This window comes from Schistocerca cancellata, chromosome 4, assembly GCF_023864275.1.
Source record: "Schistocerca cancellata isolate TAMUIC-IGC-003103 chromosome 4, iqSchCanc2.1, whole genome shotgun sequence".
Taxonomy (NCBI): Eukaryota; Metazoa; Arthropoda; class Insecta; order Orthoptera; family Acrididae; genus Schistocerca; species Schistocerca cancellata.
Genome location: NC_064629.1, coordinates 287845050 through 287861946, shown reverse-complemented (window position 1 = coordinate 287861946; position 16897 = coordinate 287845050). Strand labels below are relative to the sequence as shown.

The 16897-nt window shown below is 37.0% G+C and overlaps 1 protein-coding gene across 3 annotated transcripts in view; it reads right to left on the bottom strand.

The window, feature by feature from the left end:
• Positions 1-16897, bottom strand: part of LOC126184521 (uncharacterized) — a 245265-nt gene that overhangs the window by 173233 nt on the left and 55135 nt on the right. For all 3 annotated transcript variants that reach the window (XM_049926920.1, XM_049926918.1, XM_049926921.1), the window contains exon 2: positions 6597-6634. In XM_049926920.1, coding sequence (XP_049782877.1) covers positions 6597-6634 — 38 coding nt within the window. The remainder of the gene's footprint in view (positions 1-6596; positions 6635-16897) is intronic.

Here is a 16897-nt window from a genome sequence, read left to right as displayed (position 1 = left end):
ATGACTTTTCATTATTTAATAACTTTTTAGGTTACACCAATCATCTTTTGAATTCTTTACGACAAATATTGGTTTTATGGCTGAAGCAGTATGGAAAGTACAAGTAGGCAGTGTTTTCTTGGACAGTGTCTGCAAGATATACGTGATGATGCCCTGACTTGTGTGAATGAACTGACCAGTGCGGAACAAGAACTTTTATTATGGAGAAGCAGCAGTGATTTAAGTGTTTCGTGTGTGTGTGTGTGTGTGTGTGTGTGTGTGTGTGTGTGTGTGTGTGTGTGTGTGTGTTTTTTAAGCACAAAGACAGGCACATGGCCAGACTCTCTCTACATAAGAAAATTTGCTGTGATCCCTTCAAGTTCCATAAACAATCTGTTTCATCCGGACTGCATGAAATTAGTTTAAAAAAGGCAAAGACCTTCAAAATGAGAGGCTTTAGCATAATGGATGTGTCCAACCTGCATCAAACTTATTAATGAAATACAAGCAAGTGACACCTCATCACCAGACTATATAAATGACAGTAATGTGATGGTGAAGACTCCTGAAAAATCTGTGCTCAATACTAGCTTAACTAGCTTAGGAGTATCTCCTGCAAAGCTGAATTCAGTTGCTCAGCATAGTTTGTATGCAGCAACCAAACGAAAATTGGAATTAGTAGCTGGGGCTCTGAAAACTAAAATTTCACATACATATCAAGTTGAGCTGGCTGCAGATGCAAGCGCTATCCCTGGCAGTGATTTAACAGAATTGGAAGAAAAGGCAAAACATCACTCATGGACAAAATCAAACAGAAAATTGAATATGTAAACAATTGTGAAAAAATTCAGTTACTTCCTCTTGTGCTGCCAACTTGGTCTCGACAGAAAGTCAGTTCCATATTTCAGGTGTCTGAATATTTGGTACGACAAACAAGAGCTTCTTTTAATGGAGAAGGGTATTTTATTGATGGCTGAGCAGAAAAGAGGAAAGACATTGCCACACGATACAGTGCAAAAAATAAAGAGTTTTTATTTGGATAATGAAAACACAAGAATTATGCCTGGGAAAAAAGACAAAGTGAGCACCAGCAAAAATACCTATGAACACAAGTGTCTTGTTTTAAGTAATTAACTGAACTGTATTCTCTCTATAAAAAAAGTATCCTGAAGACAAAGTAGGATTCTCAAATTTGCTTCTCTTTGAGCAAAACAGTGTATACTTGCAGGATCTTCAGGAACACATACCGTATGTGTGTGCATTTACCACCAAAATGTTAAATTGCTTCTCAATTCCATTTCTGTAAAAGATACATACCAAGATCTAATTAAAATAATAACATGTGATATAAATAACTGAGCCTGTATGCTTTGTCTGTGTGAAAAATGCCCCACCAGTTCATTGCTTCAAAACCACTTAGAAAATGAAATAGAAGACTATGATCCTGATGAGATCACTCAGTACAGTCAATGGGTATCAACTAATAGAATGACTAAGTGTTCAAATCACTTCTCTATCCGAATTCTGTGACACACTAATTAGGAAAATTCAAAAACTTACTCCACACTCTTATTTCTCAAGCACTATCTGATTATCTGAAAATGAAGAAGGAAACACTTGATGAAGGATCAGTGTTAATTTTAATGGATTTCAGTGAAAATCTCAGTTTTGTTGATCAAGATGAAGTACAGGGGTACCATTAGAACAATGGCAGCTGCACTCTTCACACTGTCCATATATATTACAAAATGGACAAACAATTGCACGCAAAAAGTATTTGTACTGTTTCTGAAGATCTAGAACATGATGTTGCCTTGGTGTACCAGACTGAATTTTTTAAAGTGTGAATTTCCAGAAATTCATCTTGCGTATGTTGAATATTTCACTGATGGTTGTGTGCTGCACAGTATAAAAATTGTAAAATTTCAGAAATATCTGCTACCATGAACACGACTTCAACATAAAGTGCAGCTGGTCCTTTTATGCTACCAGCCATGGCAAATCTCCCTGTGATGGTACTGGTGGCACTGTTAAAAGACTTGTCACAAAAACAAGTTTGCAAAGAGTTTATAAAGATCAAATACTTACAGCTTCACAGGTATTTGAATTCTGTTGCAAGAACCTGCAAAGCATTTCAGTTATCTGTTTCAAATGATGAAATGGTACAAGTCACACATTATCTTTCTCAGCACTTCACAAGTGCAAAAACAATTCCTGAAACACGATCTATGCATCACATTGTACCAATATCACGAACCAAGATTGGAGCAAAAGGGCTGAGCTGTGATACAGATTTTAGTATCGTGCATGATTTCTCAGATGAACTTCCGCCACTAATGCCAGACTGCACTGTGTAGCCCAACTGCTATGTTGCATGTGCATATGACTCTTCTTGGTATTTGGGAATTGTTGAGAAGGTGAATTGTGAAGGAGATGTTACAGTAAGATTCATGCATCCTCAAGGACCATCCCCATCCTTCTATTGGCCTGATAATGATGTTTGTGATGTTTCTTTCTCTCATATTCTGTGTGAAGTTGGTATCACCAGAGCAACAGGCCGTACTTATTCTTTGAGCAAAGCGTCCTCAAAGTTGGTGGAAGAAAAGTGGAACTTATACAAAAAAATATTATCTAAGCATGAAAGTGTCTTGTCACGTGTAGTTCCGAATCAACTGTAATGCATATTGCAGCACCAGCATTTTGTGCGGTGTTGACAATATTGGCTTTTGAAAAAATGCTTAAATATTATAAACAAAATTCTATGTATGAGTCAATTCTCAAAACTGATCTTTTGTGTGATGAAACTTTATTATTTGTGGACCACTTTCTAATTTTTTCAGTGTTTTCCAGAGGGAGGGGGGGGGTGGCAATTGTTCAAAATATTTTTTTTACAATTTAACAATAAAATTAATTTACAAAAATTTAATTGAACAATTCTAACATGTTTTCAGATACTACATGTCCAAAAGAATATTCAGGGAAAAAGCTGTCAGCATACCATTTTCTGTTTAAGAACTGCAGCCAATTTTCAAGTTTGCTTTAAAGTAACACATTGCATCAAACTTTCAGCAATTGCTACCAACAGGATGTCTATAAAGCAATAAAAATTGGAAAAAGTTCGTGATATTAGATACAAAAGTAGTACACAAAATCTTAGTTCACAACTAGATAATGGGTGTCAGGGCCTGGATGAATTGACATGGAATGACCTGAATGTAAACTTCTTGATAAACTGACAGAAGTAATTTCAGAAATATTTAAGGGAATTTTGAGTATTATTTCAGTATATTTGACGTATTAATGGCTGGCAGATCATATTAGTTGCTATTGACAAAATATCTTTGTGATGCAGAAATTTAAGTCTTAATATAAGTAATGTGAAGTTGGACACTTCCCAAAATACAAAAATGCAGTTTGCTTTTATTACAAAATTTGTTAGTCATTGTAGAAAAAAGTAAAATCATACAAATTACTGAGTAAAACTGCATCGAAAAATTAAGTAGACTGACTTCATTGGCTCACTTCTAAATAAATCAAATGGTTGTCATCAATTTGTAAGCTACTGAGTAAGCATAGCTTAACAATAGATATACTGCTTTCAAGAAATATTTTGACAGCCGACACCAGATTAGTGCTCAAATGAATTAGTTTACACATGCATCAGGTTGGACTAGCAGAGGACATCTGCCATATACAAAGAAAAGCTTTGCAATTGTTTACTAACTTATTCTCCGCACAGGATGGAGAAACAGAAATCCTGGAAAATCTCAACTCATCAGGCACCTAAACTACGCATATGTCATGAACAACTACTGCAATAATTCCCAGCACATGTATCTTGTGTGCGCAAACAGAATATCACTTATGCACAGCAGCCCCAGCAGTGACTGAGTATATCCCAGGCAGTGTCCCAGCTGTCACCAGCCTCTCCATCGACAATCAGCACACCGAATCGCCACACTACACACGAGGCCAGCAAAACTGATACCACCAAAAAGATTGGCAATGAACTCTTACACCATTCACATAGCCGATGTTACTCTCTGGTTTGAGCTTTCAGTGGACTGATCTCTGTGGCTACCATCAGCTATCTTGGACCAATCCCCGAACAGCGCACAATTACAGACAGAAGTGCGAGGACTAATTTATCTGGAGTGTACAAGATTTTCACCCTTTGTTGGACACATTCAAGGAATTGGACAGTTCCCTAAGCCATTCTTGATGATCCTTATAATATATAAAGGGATCATTCTGACTTGTCAGAGAATATCTTACAATTATAGCCCAATTGCTACTCTGACTAAAACTCGTAAACATACCGATTCATTTCTCCCTGCCTAGTGGCAAGAAGTGGCTAGATTTTGAAGTAAGAAATGTTTTAGCTCTGGAATTTGCAAAGGCAGTTGTTTCTACCATAGTCAGATTCACAAATGAAGGCAGTCCACACAGGTAGAGGCATGGACAGGGGTACGGGGATTGCAGCATTGCCGGTTCCAATTGACAGGTGCAGTAGGCACATAGAGGTGCAGACATCAAACAGCTCATAAGCTTATTTTAAGGGGGTTGCAGGCAGCAAAAAAAGATAAGCACATTCATTGCTCGTACTGGCTACAATATCCACAGTAGAGCACTCCAAAAACTACTGAACAATCATTGGCTGTCAGAGAATACATGACATCGGGTGCACAGAATAAGCCTAAATCTGAATACCTTCATTCAAGACTGACTACAGTACAATTTACCTGCACTAGTAAGATTTCAGAAAGGTATGCTAGAAATCCAACTGCACAAGAATGCTAATGTTGGGATTGCATTAAGTCGTCACTTTTTCTTTTCACTTGTGGCAGCATGATTCTCAAAACTATTGAGTTAACTGTGTAAAACCTTAGCATGAGATATACAAAACCATCTTTGTGGTGCACTGTGAGCAGTGGCATATTTAACGCCAGAATGTAAACATCTGTTTTTATCAACTCCTCAGAGATCATTTTCCTTTTTTTTTTAACTGGTTGCATTACATTTTCTCCAGTCCTCATCGAGTTCATTGACAATCTCCATGACAAACAGTATGTAATTACTGGATCTGTCAACTTCAAGGGAAACACTCATTTTACATTTCCTGGATATAAATTTCTTGACTAATTGAATAAGTTCCTGACGACATCACAGAAATAACTCTGCAATTCAATGGAGATAACAGCAATTTTGGTGGACTCAAGCAAAGTGATGAACACTGTATAAACATCTTTTCTGTTATGGTTGAACACCTACTGATATCCCTTTATTTAACAAGCACTAGCTCAGAAGAGTGACAATAAGTGAAGGAATGGGTTGTGACCCTCTACAAACAAATTGTCAGAAAGTATTTACAGAATCTACACAAAAGGTAAATTGAGATAGTCATATAATACGAACCAACAACACCTTAACAAAAGTAAGATCATCAGTTTATGGATGCTGAACAAATTTGAGTTTGCATACAACAATGAATAAAGAAACAAGCATGTAAGTTTGGTACAAAAGTATGAAATAAACATTGATTTAGACATTTAGTAATTAAGTGTAAATAAACAAGAACTCTCATTATGGAAAGGTAAAAATATGTTTGTTTGCATGGCCATCTTCCGCAGCAGCTGTTAAAATCTGTTACTATATGTTATCCATCTTGAGCTAACTAAAATTGAATTAAAAAGAATTACAGCAGATGTGTTTCGCTTTTATTTATACAGCATCTTCTGTGGTTATTTTGCAAAATGGATACATATGTTTGTACATTTATCGTTTTATGTTAAAAATAGCATTTTCTTTATAACATTGCTCTGTAAGTTACTTACGGTGTTTCTTTACATATTCTTCTCCTTCCCTCTTTGCTAGCAGCCGTTGGCATTGAAAGGCTTCATTTCACACTTGCACTTGGTCTCTCTCTCTCTCTCTCTCTCTCTCTCTCTCTCTCTCTCTCACTCCCCCCCCCTCCCCCCCCCCCCCGCCACACACACACACACACACACACACACACACACACACACACACACACAGAGAGAGAGAGAGAGAGAGAGAGAGAGAGAGAGAGAGAGAGAGAGAGAGAGAGGGGGGGGGGGGGGGGGGGGGTGAGTTTCACAGACTTGGCAACACTTACATGAACGAAAACAGACAGGCATAAACACTGTGGCAGTGAGGAATGAGAAACAGTTTAAGAAAGTGAAAGGCTAAATAAGTAATGGAGCGAAGGAAATATTGCAGAACTGCAAAAACCGCCACGTGTAATTGGGAAATGCTAGCAAGGAGGGAAGGAAGAGAATATGTAAAGCAACACCACACGTAACTTGCAGAGCAACTTTGTACAGAAAATACTGTTTTTTAAAAATGTACAAATGTATGTATCCAATTTGCAGAATAACCACAGAAGATGCTTCATAAAATAAAAGCGAAATGTGTCTGGTGTAATTCTTTTTCATTAAATTGCAGTCAGCTCAAGACGGATAACCTATAGTAACAGATAAAGATAAGAACATCAAGCATTATATTGATTTGTTCCTTTTAAATCAACAAATATTCACACTCTTCCCCAAGCTTATTTCTAAAGTGCTTGCAAAAAAATGTTATGTGCAGATATTTACCTGAATACGATGTCTCGACAGAAGTAACTACTGGATATCTGCAAGAAAAATGTAAACTATTAGCATCATTTCTCAATTCTGCACAGCGAATAAGATACATAGGTATTTGCTGTAACAGAGAGCCCTTTAATGATGAACATATTAAAGCAATGAGAATCTGAACATCATTTCTCAAAATACATTTGTGTATCAACTTTCAATACAAATTGTTCAAATTACATAAAGCTTTAGAGTGCTTGCTGCAAAAATTTGTATTGTTTTCACATCAGCTTGATTTTTTTAAAAGTGTAAAAGAGTAGGGCAAATGAGTGATTCCAGTCTTACTACAAAAAAAGGGGTGGGAAATGGAGAGTTCGCAAATCTGCTGCTGATAAATTTTTTAACAAAATAGTTGTCAGACAAACATATAAATGATGTTTTTCAGTGCAGTGTATTGGGTCCAATTCTGTTTTTAATATATAGCATATCAATGACTTTCCAGCAAGGGTGTTTCCCATTGGGCAGTATGTAACAACGTAATGTTGAACATTCACAGAACAAACAGTAAGAACTTCAGCATAAAGAGTGAACAGAATTCTGTCATATAAAACATAGATGATAACTCTACAGATTGTGTAATGAACACACAGTTTTTGAGGATGAATATTGATTGTCAATTAACACAGAATGAACACACAAATATACTGGCACAAAGAATGTTATCAGCACATTATGCTCTTAGGGTTTTATCATCATTTGTCTCGGTCACTGTCTTGTAGTGACATTATTTCTACAGTGAATTCTTAGCTATGGATTCTTTTCTGGGAATCCAAGGCACACAACATCATCAGAATTTTTAAACTGCAGGAAAGAGTCTTAAGAATAATACCTACAAGTATTAGTCAGGCTCATTGTGAACAACTATTTAAAAAACTGAGTACCCTTACTGCACCTCACTAATAGCTCTTCCACTAATAGATCTACACATAATCATGGAACAAGAATCAATTTGGAATTATGTTTACCATGGAAGAATGAACAAAAACTCAAACCAGCATTTTCTATCAGGGAATGAAACTGAATAATAAACTGCCCAAGGAAATGAAACAAAAATATTAGTAAAACTGAACTGTAATTATCCAGATCCGTTGCATCGTGTATGTCATATAACGACATCATTATATTATGTTACACTGCAACCCCAACAGAATCAAAAGAGCAAATTTATACAATAATGCGACAGCATCTGAGACTTTGATGTCATACTGAGACCATCTTGTGTATGTAGCAAGCAATAATTCTGTAATAGGTTAAATTATCTGCTTAAAAATTTGAAACGTTTTAGCAAACTATGTGCTTTTCACGAATAACCTGAAGATATAATCAAATAATCTTTGGTCTTCTAATACAAATAAAACTGATTTGTTAAAAAGGTAGCTAAAACACTCATAAGTAACTCATGCTACACAATTGGATCACTTCTCACAAGGGAACCTCCCCATCGCACCCCCCTCAGATTTAGTTATAAGTTGGCACAGTGGATAGGCCTTGAAAAACTGAACACAGATCAATCAAGAAAACAGGAAGAAGTTGTGTGGAACTATGAAACAAATTAGTAAAATAGACAAACTGAGTAGTCCATGCGAAGATAGGCAACATCGAGGACAATGGGAGTCAAGGAGCGCCGTGGTCCCGTGGTTAGCGAGAGCAGCTACGGAATAAGAGGTCCTAGGTTCAAGTCTTCCCTCGAGTGAAAAATTTAATTTTTTATTTTCAGTTTATGTGACAAACTCTTATGTTTTCATCACTTTTTTGGGAGTGATTATCACATCCACAAGGAAACCTAAATCGAGCAAGGTACAAGAATCTTTTTACCCATTCGCTAAGTGTACAAGTTAGGTGGCTCGACAACATATTCCTGTCATGTGACGCACATGCCGTCACCAGTGTCGTATAGAATATATCAGATGTGTATTCCTGTGGAGGAATCGGTTGACCTATGACCTTGCGATCAAATGTTTTCGGTTCCCATTGGAGAGGCACATCCTTTTGTCTACTAATCGCACGGTTTTGCGGTGCGGTCGCAAAACACATACACTAAACTTATTACAGTGAACAGAGATGTCAATGAACGAACGGACAGATCATAACTTTGCGAAAATAAAGAAAGTAAAATTTTCAGTCAAGGGAAGACTTGTACCAAGGACCTCTCGTTCGGCAGCTACTCATGTTAACCATGGGACCACGGCGCTCCTGAGGTCGGATTCTCCTTGATGTTGCATATGTTGCGCATGGACTACTCAGTTTGTATACAGGGCTATTACAAATGATTGAAGCAATTTCATAAATTCACTGTAGCTCCATTCACTGACATATGGTCACAACACACTACAGATACGTAGAAAAACTCAAATTTTTGTTCGGCTGAAGCCGCACTTCAGGTTTCTGCCGCCAGAGCGCTCGAGAACGCAGTGAGACAAAATGGCGACAGGAGCCGAGAAAGCGTATGTTGTGCTTGAAATGCACTCACATCAGTCAGTCATAACAGTGCAACGACACCTCAGGACGAAGTTCAACAAAGATCCTCCAACTGCTAACTCCATTCGGCGATGGTATGCGCAGTTTAAAGCTTCTGGATGCCTCTGTAAGGGGAAATCAACGGGTCGGCCTGCAGTGAGCGAAGAAACGGTTGAACGCGTGCGGGCAAGTTTCACGCGTAGCCCGCGGAAGTCGACGAATAAAGCAAGCAGGGAGCTAAACGTACCACAACCGACGGTTTGGAAAATCTAACGGAAAAGGCTAAAGCAGAAGCCTTACCGTTTACAATTGCTACAAGCCCTGACACCCGATGACAAAGTCAAACGCTTTGAGATTTTCGGCGCGGTTGCAACAGCTCATGGAAGAGGATGTGTTCAGTGCGAAACTTGTTTTCAGTGATGAAGCAACATTTTTTTCTTAATGGTGAAGTGAACAGACACAATGTGCGAATCTGGGTGGTAGAGAATCCTCACGCATTCGTGCAGCAAATTCGCAATTCACCAAAAGTTAATGTGTTTTGTGCAATCTCACGGTTTAATGTTTACGGCCCCTTTTTCTTCTGCGAAAAAAACGTTACAGGACACGTGTATCTGGACATGCTGGAAAATTGGCTTATGCTACAACTGGAGAACGACAGCGCCGACTTCATCTTTCAACAGGATGGTGCTCCACCGCACTTCCTTCATGATTTTCGGCATTTCTTAAACAGGAGATTGGAAAACCGATGGATCGGTCGTGGTGGAGATCATGATCAGCAATTCATGTCATGGCCTCCACGCTCTCCCGACTTAACCCCATGCAATTTCTTTCTGTGGGGTTATGTGAAAGATTCAGTGTTTAAACCTCCTCTACCAAGTAACGTGCCAGAACTGCGAGCTCGCATCAACGATGCTTTCGAACTCATTGATGGGGACATGCTGCGCCGAGTGTGGGAGGAACTTGATTATCGGCATGATGTCTGCCGAATCACTAAAGGGGCACATATCGAACATTTGTGAATGCCTAAAAAAACTTTTTGAGTTTTTGTATGTGTGTGCAAAGCATTGTGAAAATATCTCAAATAATAAAGTTATTGTAGAGCTGTGAAATCGCTTCAATCATTTGTAATAACCCTGTATTTTACTAATTTTTTTCATAGTTCCACACAACTTCTTCCTGTTTTCTCGATTGATCTGTGTTCAGTTTTTCAAGGCCTATCCACTGTGCCAACTTATAACTAAATCTGAGGGGGATGCGATGGGGAGGTTCCCTTGTCAGAGTAGGCGGTGAATAATGAAAGGGGACTACTATGACAACATGCCTAATAACAATACAGAATTGCAATGTAATGTTTTACATGTTTAATGTGTCATGGTCAATAGTGCACGATAGTAATGTCTTGTTATTTTCCTGCACTCAACACCTAACTCATCAGTGGCAATGCTGACTCAGTTTTCCAGACAGACTGAAGGGACGACATTGAGACATTTATTGCATCTACATGACTATTCTACAGTTCACACTGAAGTGCTTGGTATAGGACTCATCACACTGCATTCACATTTCTCTACTGTTCTGCTCTCAAACAGCAGATGGGAAAAACAAACGAGTGTTCATGGCCCAGGTCTCACCAGCGGACGGCCATAGTGTGTGCATGCAAAACTGTATTTTATAATATAAAATACTTTGTGCGAGTTGTGTATAATAAAAAGAAAGCTGTACAAAAGGAAATGAGGCACTGCAGCTGTTAAGATGCTGATTTCATATTTGGGAGGAAGTTGTTTGCTCTCTCTGGCCATCCTGATTTAGGTTCTCTTAAATCATTCAAGGCAAATAATGGGTTGGTTCCTTCCTCAAGGCCATGGCTGGCCACTGTCCTGCCCTCATACAGTATATATTTGTTAGCAAGGATCCATCACAATTTCAAATGAATATCAACGTACAACTACAAAAATAGAAGAAAAAATTACATATATTACTTGTAATTAAAGTTGTCAATGGTGCATAAAGTTGTGCAATGTGTGGATGCAAATAGTTCTACCATTTAACCAGTTGTTACTTACACTGTCTCTGAAAAAGTTTCTCCTTGACATCTCCTAGTCTGTGGATGAAGTTTTCATTAAATACGAGTCACATTTGCAGAGTAGAAGACAAATATGTTGTTAAATTTACATTATGGTTAATGAGTAATATGTGCAGCATAAGTAGCCAAAAACCACTTAATTCTGAGGTTCCATTTTATTTTGTTATTAAATTTAAGGCATTATGGTATTCAGTATTTTGTAGATGGCTATTACATAGCCATACACACAAACAAATGTACATGTGGCATGTAATGTGATCTGATCCATGTAATTTTGACAAATTGTGCAAATGATTTATACAACACAGAATTTACTAATTTTTCCCTTCCATTTTTCTAAAATACCCCAACATTGAAACCAATGAATTTTTTGAACTCCCTAAATACACTAACAGGACAAAAATTTCCCCTCTCTACTCAACACACATACAACTTGTTCTTCATCTTTATATTGTAGGGGATTAGTTTTTCTGCAGCAAATAGTCACTCTAATCGAATCTTATTTTATTTTAATTCTGAATATGAAGTACACTGATACTAGGTACTTACGATTTATTTTAAAATATTTTCAGATAACAAAATAAAAATTGAATATTTTCTTAATTTTTGTACAAAAGAACTTAAATTTGCAAATACTTGAAAACTGTTTGTAATATCATGAAGAAATCTTGGATTATTAAAAAAAAAAATTACAGCAAAGTCAAAACGTTTTCGCCACAAAATAACATTTCCTACAGGTAAACAAGAACAGATAGTATATTATCAGTATGTCACTATTGTCCAATTTAGGTCCACACTTTGATACTCATTACCTAAAGGTAAAAATTACAGTATGTTTAAGTAAATATGTTCTTACATGCACCTACATATCATGATTATCTGTTGAATGATCTTTGCAATCTCCTCAAACATAGCGAACTGTAACAATACATTCCTTCCAAACTAGTTTGTCATACAGTGCACATTTGTACGAACTGTACCCCTCTCTGTAAGATTTTTTACACCTGGCACAGGCGGCAGCGGATTCCATAAAAAGCTTAACAACCAATGAAATTCAGTTTAAGAGAAGCCTAAAGGATTTATTGGTGGCCAACTCCTTCTACTCCATTGATGAATTTCTCAGTAGAACCAACTGATTTCTGCACAATTTCAGTGCAGTAATGTGTTCATTGTAAATAAGCGTGTGCGTGTGTGTGTGTGTGTGTGTGTGTGTGTGTGTGTGTGTGTGTGTGTGTGTGTGTGTGTAAGTACAATCTAACTTCTGCACCATTTCAGTGCAGTAATGTGTTCATTGTAAATAAGTATTATAGTACTGTATTATACGCTTATTACCTTATTAATAAATTTAAAAAAAAATTTATTTTAAATTCAGTGCATTAGTATTTGTAAAATGATTCTTTCATATAGTGTTCATTAAAAAATGATGATCATTCCACTTGGGACCTGTAGAATGGTACATTAACTCATTTGTTTAAGTTGTAAATATTTGTCATTTATTGTTGTTTTTCCTGACATGTTCCACATCCTGGAGGACCTCCTCACTACAGATCAATTTGAATGAAAGTAAATCTAATCTAATCTAATTCAGTGTGAATGCCTAGAGCTGTGCCACTGCTTTGTGTATAGTCTTCAGCATGTTCTACAAGCTTGAAACTGAATTCTCCACCTCTATTTTGGTGTTTGCTACTTTTCTGTAGATTATCCAAGCATTGATGCCTGGTCAATTTAGAATATTGTAAAAATATAAACAGGTCAACTTCTGCAATCAGCTTTACTTGAGCACTTTTGGGTTAGTTGGTCAACAACATGTACTCATACTTTCATTATCATATGTCACTACGTCCGGCTTTGACTTCGCCTCAGTTCCAATTTGTACATCTGGATGCAGGGAACAGAGAATACTTGTTTCTTCCAGGCTTTCCTTGATACTGAACACTCCCTCTCTCATTTTGTTTGTTGTACCAAGAAAGTTTGTTCAGTTTGTTTTCAGATGTTGTGCTAGTGAAAATGAGGTGTAGAAGTTGTAATCCATGATGTTTTTTTCTTTATTTAGGTATGGACCCCCAAAATTCTTCCCTAAAAAAATCAGTACCATGGTGAGTTTAATCTTTACCAAGATATCGGAAAGAATTTACCGTATATTTGGAATCTCTATTAACAGTCATCCAGTATTTCTGGCCATACTTGCCCTGTTTTGAACCCATGGAATGAGTGACACATCTACACACTTGGAATGGAAGAACTGCTCATAGACACAAATATATTGGTGAGGAATGTACGTGGTTAGACAATTTGCTATGAATATCTCCCATACGTTTGACATGAGAACAAACTTGTTATTTTTTTCGTCACTGACTGTGTCAACCTCAAATAAAACCTGAGGAGTCGCACAATTTCCCAGAATCAATTAAATGACATCACAGACTTGTAAAATTGTATTCCCTTTTCTTTGACCAAAGAAGGTGCACTTCTATTTCTATGAATGTAGTAGCACCCCTAACATGCAGAATAGCTATAAATATATCACGTTCTTCTAATGGTATTAACCATTCTTCACCTGCCAACATTTTATATGCCTCTGCTTCACTGCATTTTTGAATGTGTGAGAGAAAAGGTCCATCAATAAACAAATATCAAGCACTCAAGAAAAAATCACTTATGACATGCCTTTTCCTGCATCCACAAGAATTCTCCTGAAGAACGTTTTGCTGTCCATGCCTTCCAGGAGTTCCAATAATAGTACTGACAGTAATATTACTGAGAAAGCACGATTTATCTGAATTACATGGCCATGAGAGAATCACGATAAATCCAAGCTAAGTAAGAGGCCAATGCCAAACAGTAATTTCTGGAAAACCAAATTAGGATTCCACCTGGACCTGGCGACTTATTTGTTTTCATCTCTCACTTGCTTCTCAATGCCAAGGATGCAAAGTTCTGTGTCCTCTACACAGGAGTCTGTGCGACAGTCAAATCACTGTATCATCATGCATGAATGAGTTTTCAAATACGAAATTTAAAACTTCAGTTTATTTTTTTCTACCTTCTATTGCCACACCACACTGATCAACGAGTGTCTCAATAGAAGCCCTTGGACCGCTTAGTCGATTTTACATAGGTCCAAAATTTTCTTAGGTTCTTGGCAAGTTTCTTTGCTAACGGACCAAAGTCAAAGTAATTGTATGCTTTGTGCATCGCCCTTTTTATACACACACTAATTTCTACTAGCTTTTACCAGTCAACATTTCCGAGTTCCTTAAGCAACAAAGTACAACAATCCCTGTTTCCACAGCATTTTCAGTGTTTTGTAATTAAACCACAGTGGCACTTTTCCATCCTGTAGCACTTAGCATGTCTATACTAGTGAGGAAATAACCTTCACAGTGGCAGATTATGTAAACTGGGCTTGACAACACAAATAAGCAGTTCACTTCCAGCCTGAATCTTTCACTCTGCAGCAGAGTGTGCACTGTTTTGGAACTCTCAGGAAGACAAACTATATGTGATCACACACACAGATTTAATATGGCAGGAAGTTTCCAATACTTCATTAATTTTACATCTCAGTCTTTGAATAGTCTAATACAAATAGGACAGCTGACATTTTACACTGACCAACACACTGTTGAGTGGAAAAATTTTTGTGGTGATTCCTGACAATTTTCATCTAAAACCTGTTTGTACAGGTGCAGTATGCTAGATGTATGCTGTTTAGTTTATTCCTCAAACTATGTGTTCTAATCATAACCTTTCTTGAAACTTTGTTTTTTCCTGCCCTTCCTAACCTAAAAATGTTCTGCTCTATCACCTGTAACAACTGGTATTTTATCACTCATGACAGTAACACACCCCCCCCCCCCCACTCACACACACAATATCTTTACAGAATGCTACCCACCTCACACATATTCCTCTGTTTCTTATGTCCAGTGTACATCTTGCAAAACAACTGAATAGCCTCATTTACTCCCCCAATTCCCATGCCACTACAGTTACCCCAATGGAAAACTCTGCAGTACCCATCACACCATATCCTGGATCTCTTAATTCTATGTCAAGTCTGGCAATTTTCACTCACAGTAAATAATGACTTAAGTTAAATAAAGTACCAAGAAAGAGGAAAGCTCATAAAAAAAATAAAAAAGCCTTTATGTGACTGTTTATGAACAAACTACTTTTACAAATTTCCTGAACCATACAAATTAAAGCTTACACTACCTTTGACATCCCTTGAAAGATTTTATTCATGATAGGGTCTAAATGCAATTATAACTACCATACTTGCATTGTGGCACATAGTGACAAAGTAGTCCATACACGCAAGAACTTTTGAGTTAAATAGTCTTGTTGTTGTACAGGAACAACCAGCTTCATGTAAGTTATCAACTTTTTCATGCTTTAAAAATTTCAAAAGTAGATAAATTCAATCCTATTGCAGTCCCACAGTGCATATGAATGGGACAGCAGTATACTATTGGCTAAGGAAAACTTTATAATATTTTATAATATTTGGTAATTGTTCTTGCTCACACATGCCTTTGTGCTCTGCTATTTAGAAATCTATTTCAATGTTACAAGTCAAAACTCCTTTTAAAAACTGAATGTGTTCTTTAATTCTTCCACCACCCAACTGCAACCAAATTAATCTTATTTCTAAAGGATAGCTTCTTTACAGACTTCCAAAAAATCAAGTACATGAATTCAGTCCCTATGAAGCAGACCAACAGGTTATCCCAACATTCAATTATGTATGTAATGGAAGAAAATTTTAGGAATCACTGCCATCACATTACAGAAATCAATGTCTGGGTCAAAGCTACTTTATTAGAATTGATTACTGGTTTCAGCTTTGCAGCCATAATCAGAGCTATAAGTTTTACTTTAACCATAAATATGCTCTTACTCTTCTGTGTACAGAATACGCACCTATGCATTACTGCTGTAGTAACTGTGGATCTGATGACTGCAAAGCCAAACCGGCAATAAATGTTAATATAGTTCAATGTGACTAAGGCGTTTATTTCTATCATATAATCCATTATAAAGGTCACATGTCTCCTCTGCAGATCCAAATACCGGCATTTTCCAAATCATAGTCAGTATGAAATAAATATAAACTGAATTATGCTATGTTACCTCAAATTCACAGAAACAACATCTATTGGATATGTACCAGAGTGTTATTCTCTCTTTTACACATTTATGAATGTTAATTTCACTCTTAATAGCATCTTGTTTTGCATATATGTGTAAATTTCATTTCTTGATTTGGAAATTAATTCACATGCTGTTCCCTGAAAGATAGGCAAACAAATTTTCCTTCTTGCTCTCCCCAACTTTTCCGTACAATTCTGAACGGCGTAATCTCCAAGTGAGATACTATTATTCCTATCCTGAGAATAGATTAACATTGTATCTGGTACATGTATTCCTGTTAAGTGTTTCAAAAGAAAAATGCACTTAAGGAACTTATAAAATTATAATTACTATAACTTGAATAAATTAACTTCACGAACTCTGTGATCAACAGATTACAGTGGCAGCTAGTAGTGCTGCAGGAGTGCAATAGCTAGCTGTGACTTACAAGGTTCAGAATGTAGCTAAAAGACAGGCAACAAAGCAAGCAAGTAGCAACTGGCCGGCCACTACCACCTGACTCAATGAAATTTCAATAATGAAGTTATTTTAATCGAAGTACAATATATGTGGATGAACTAACATT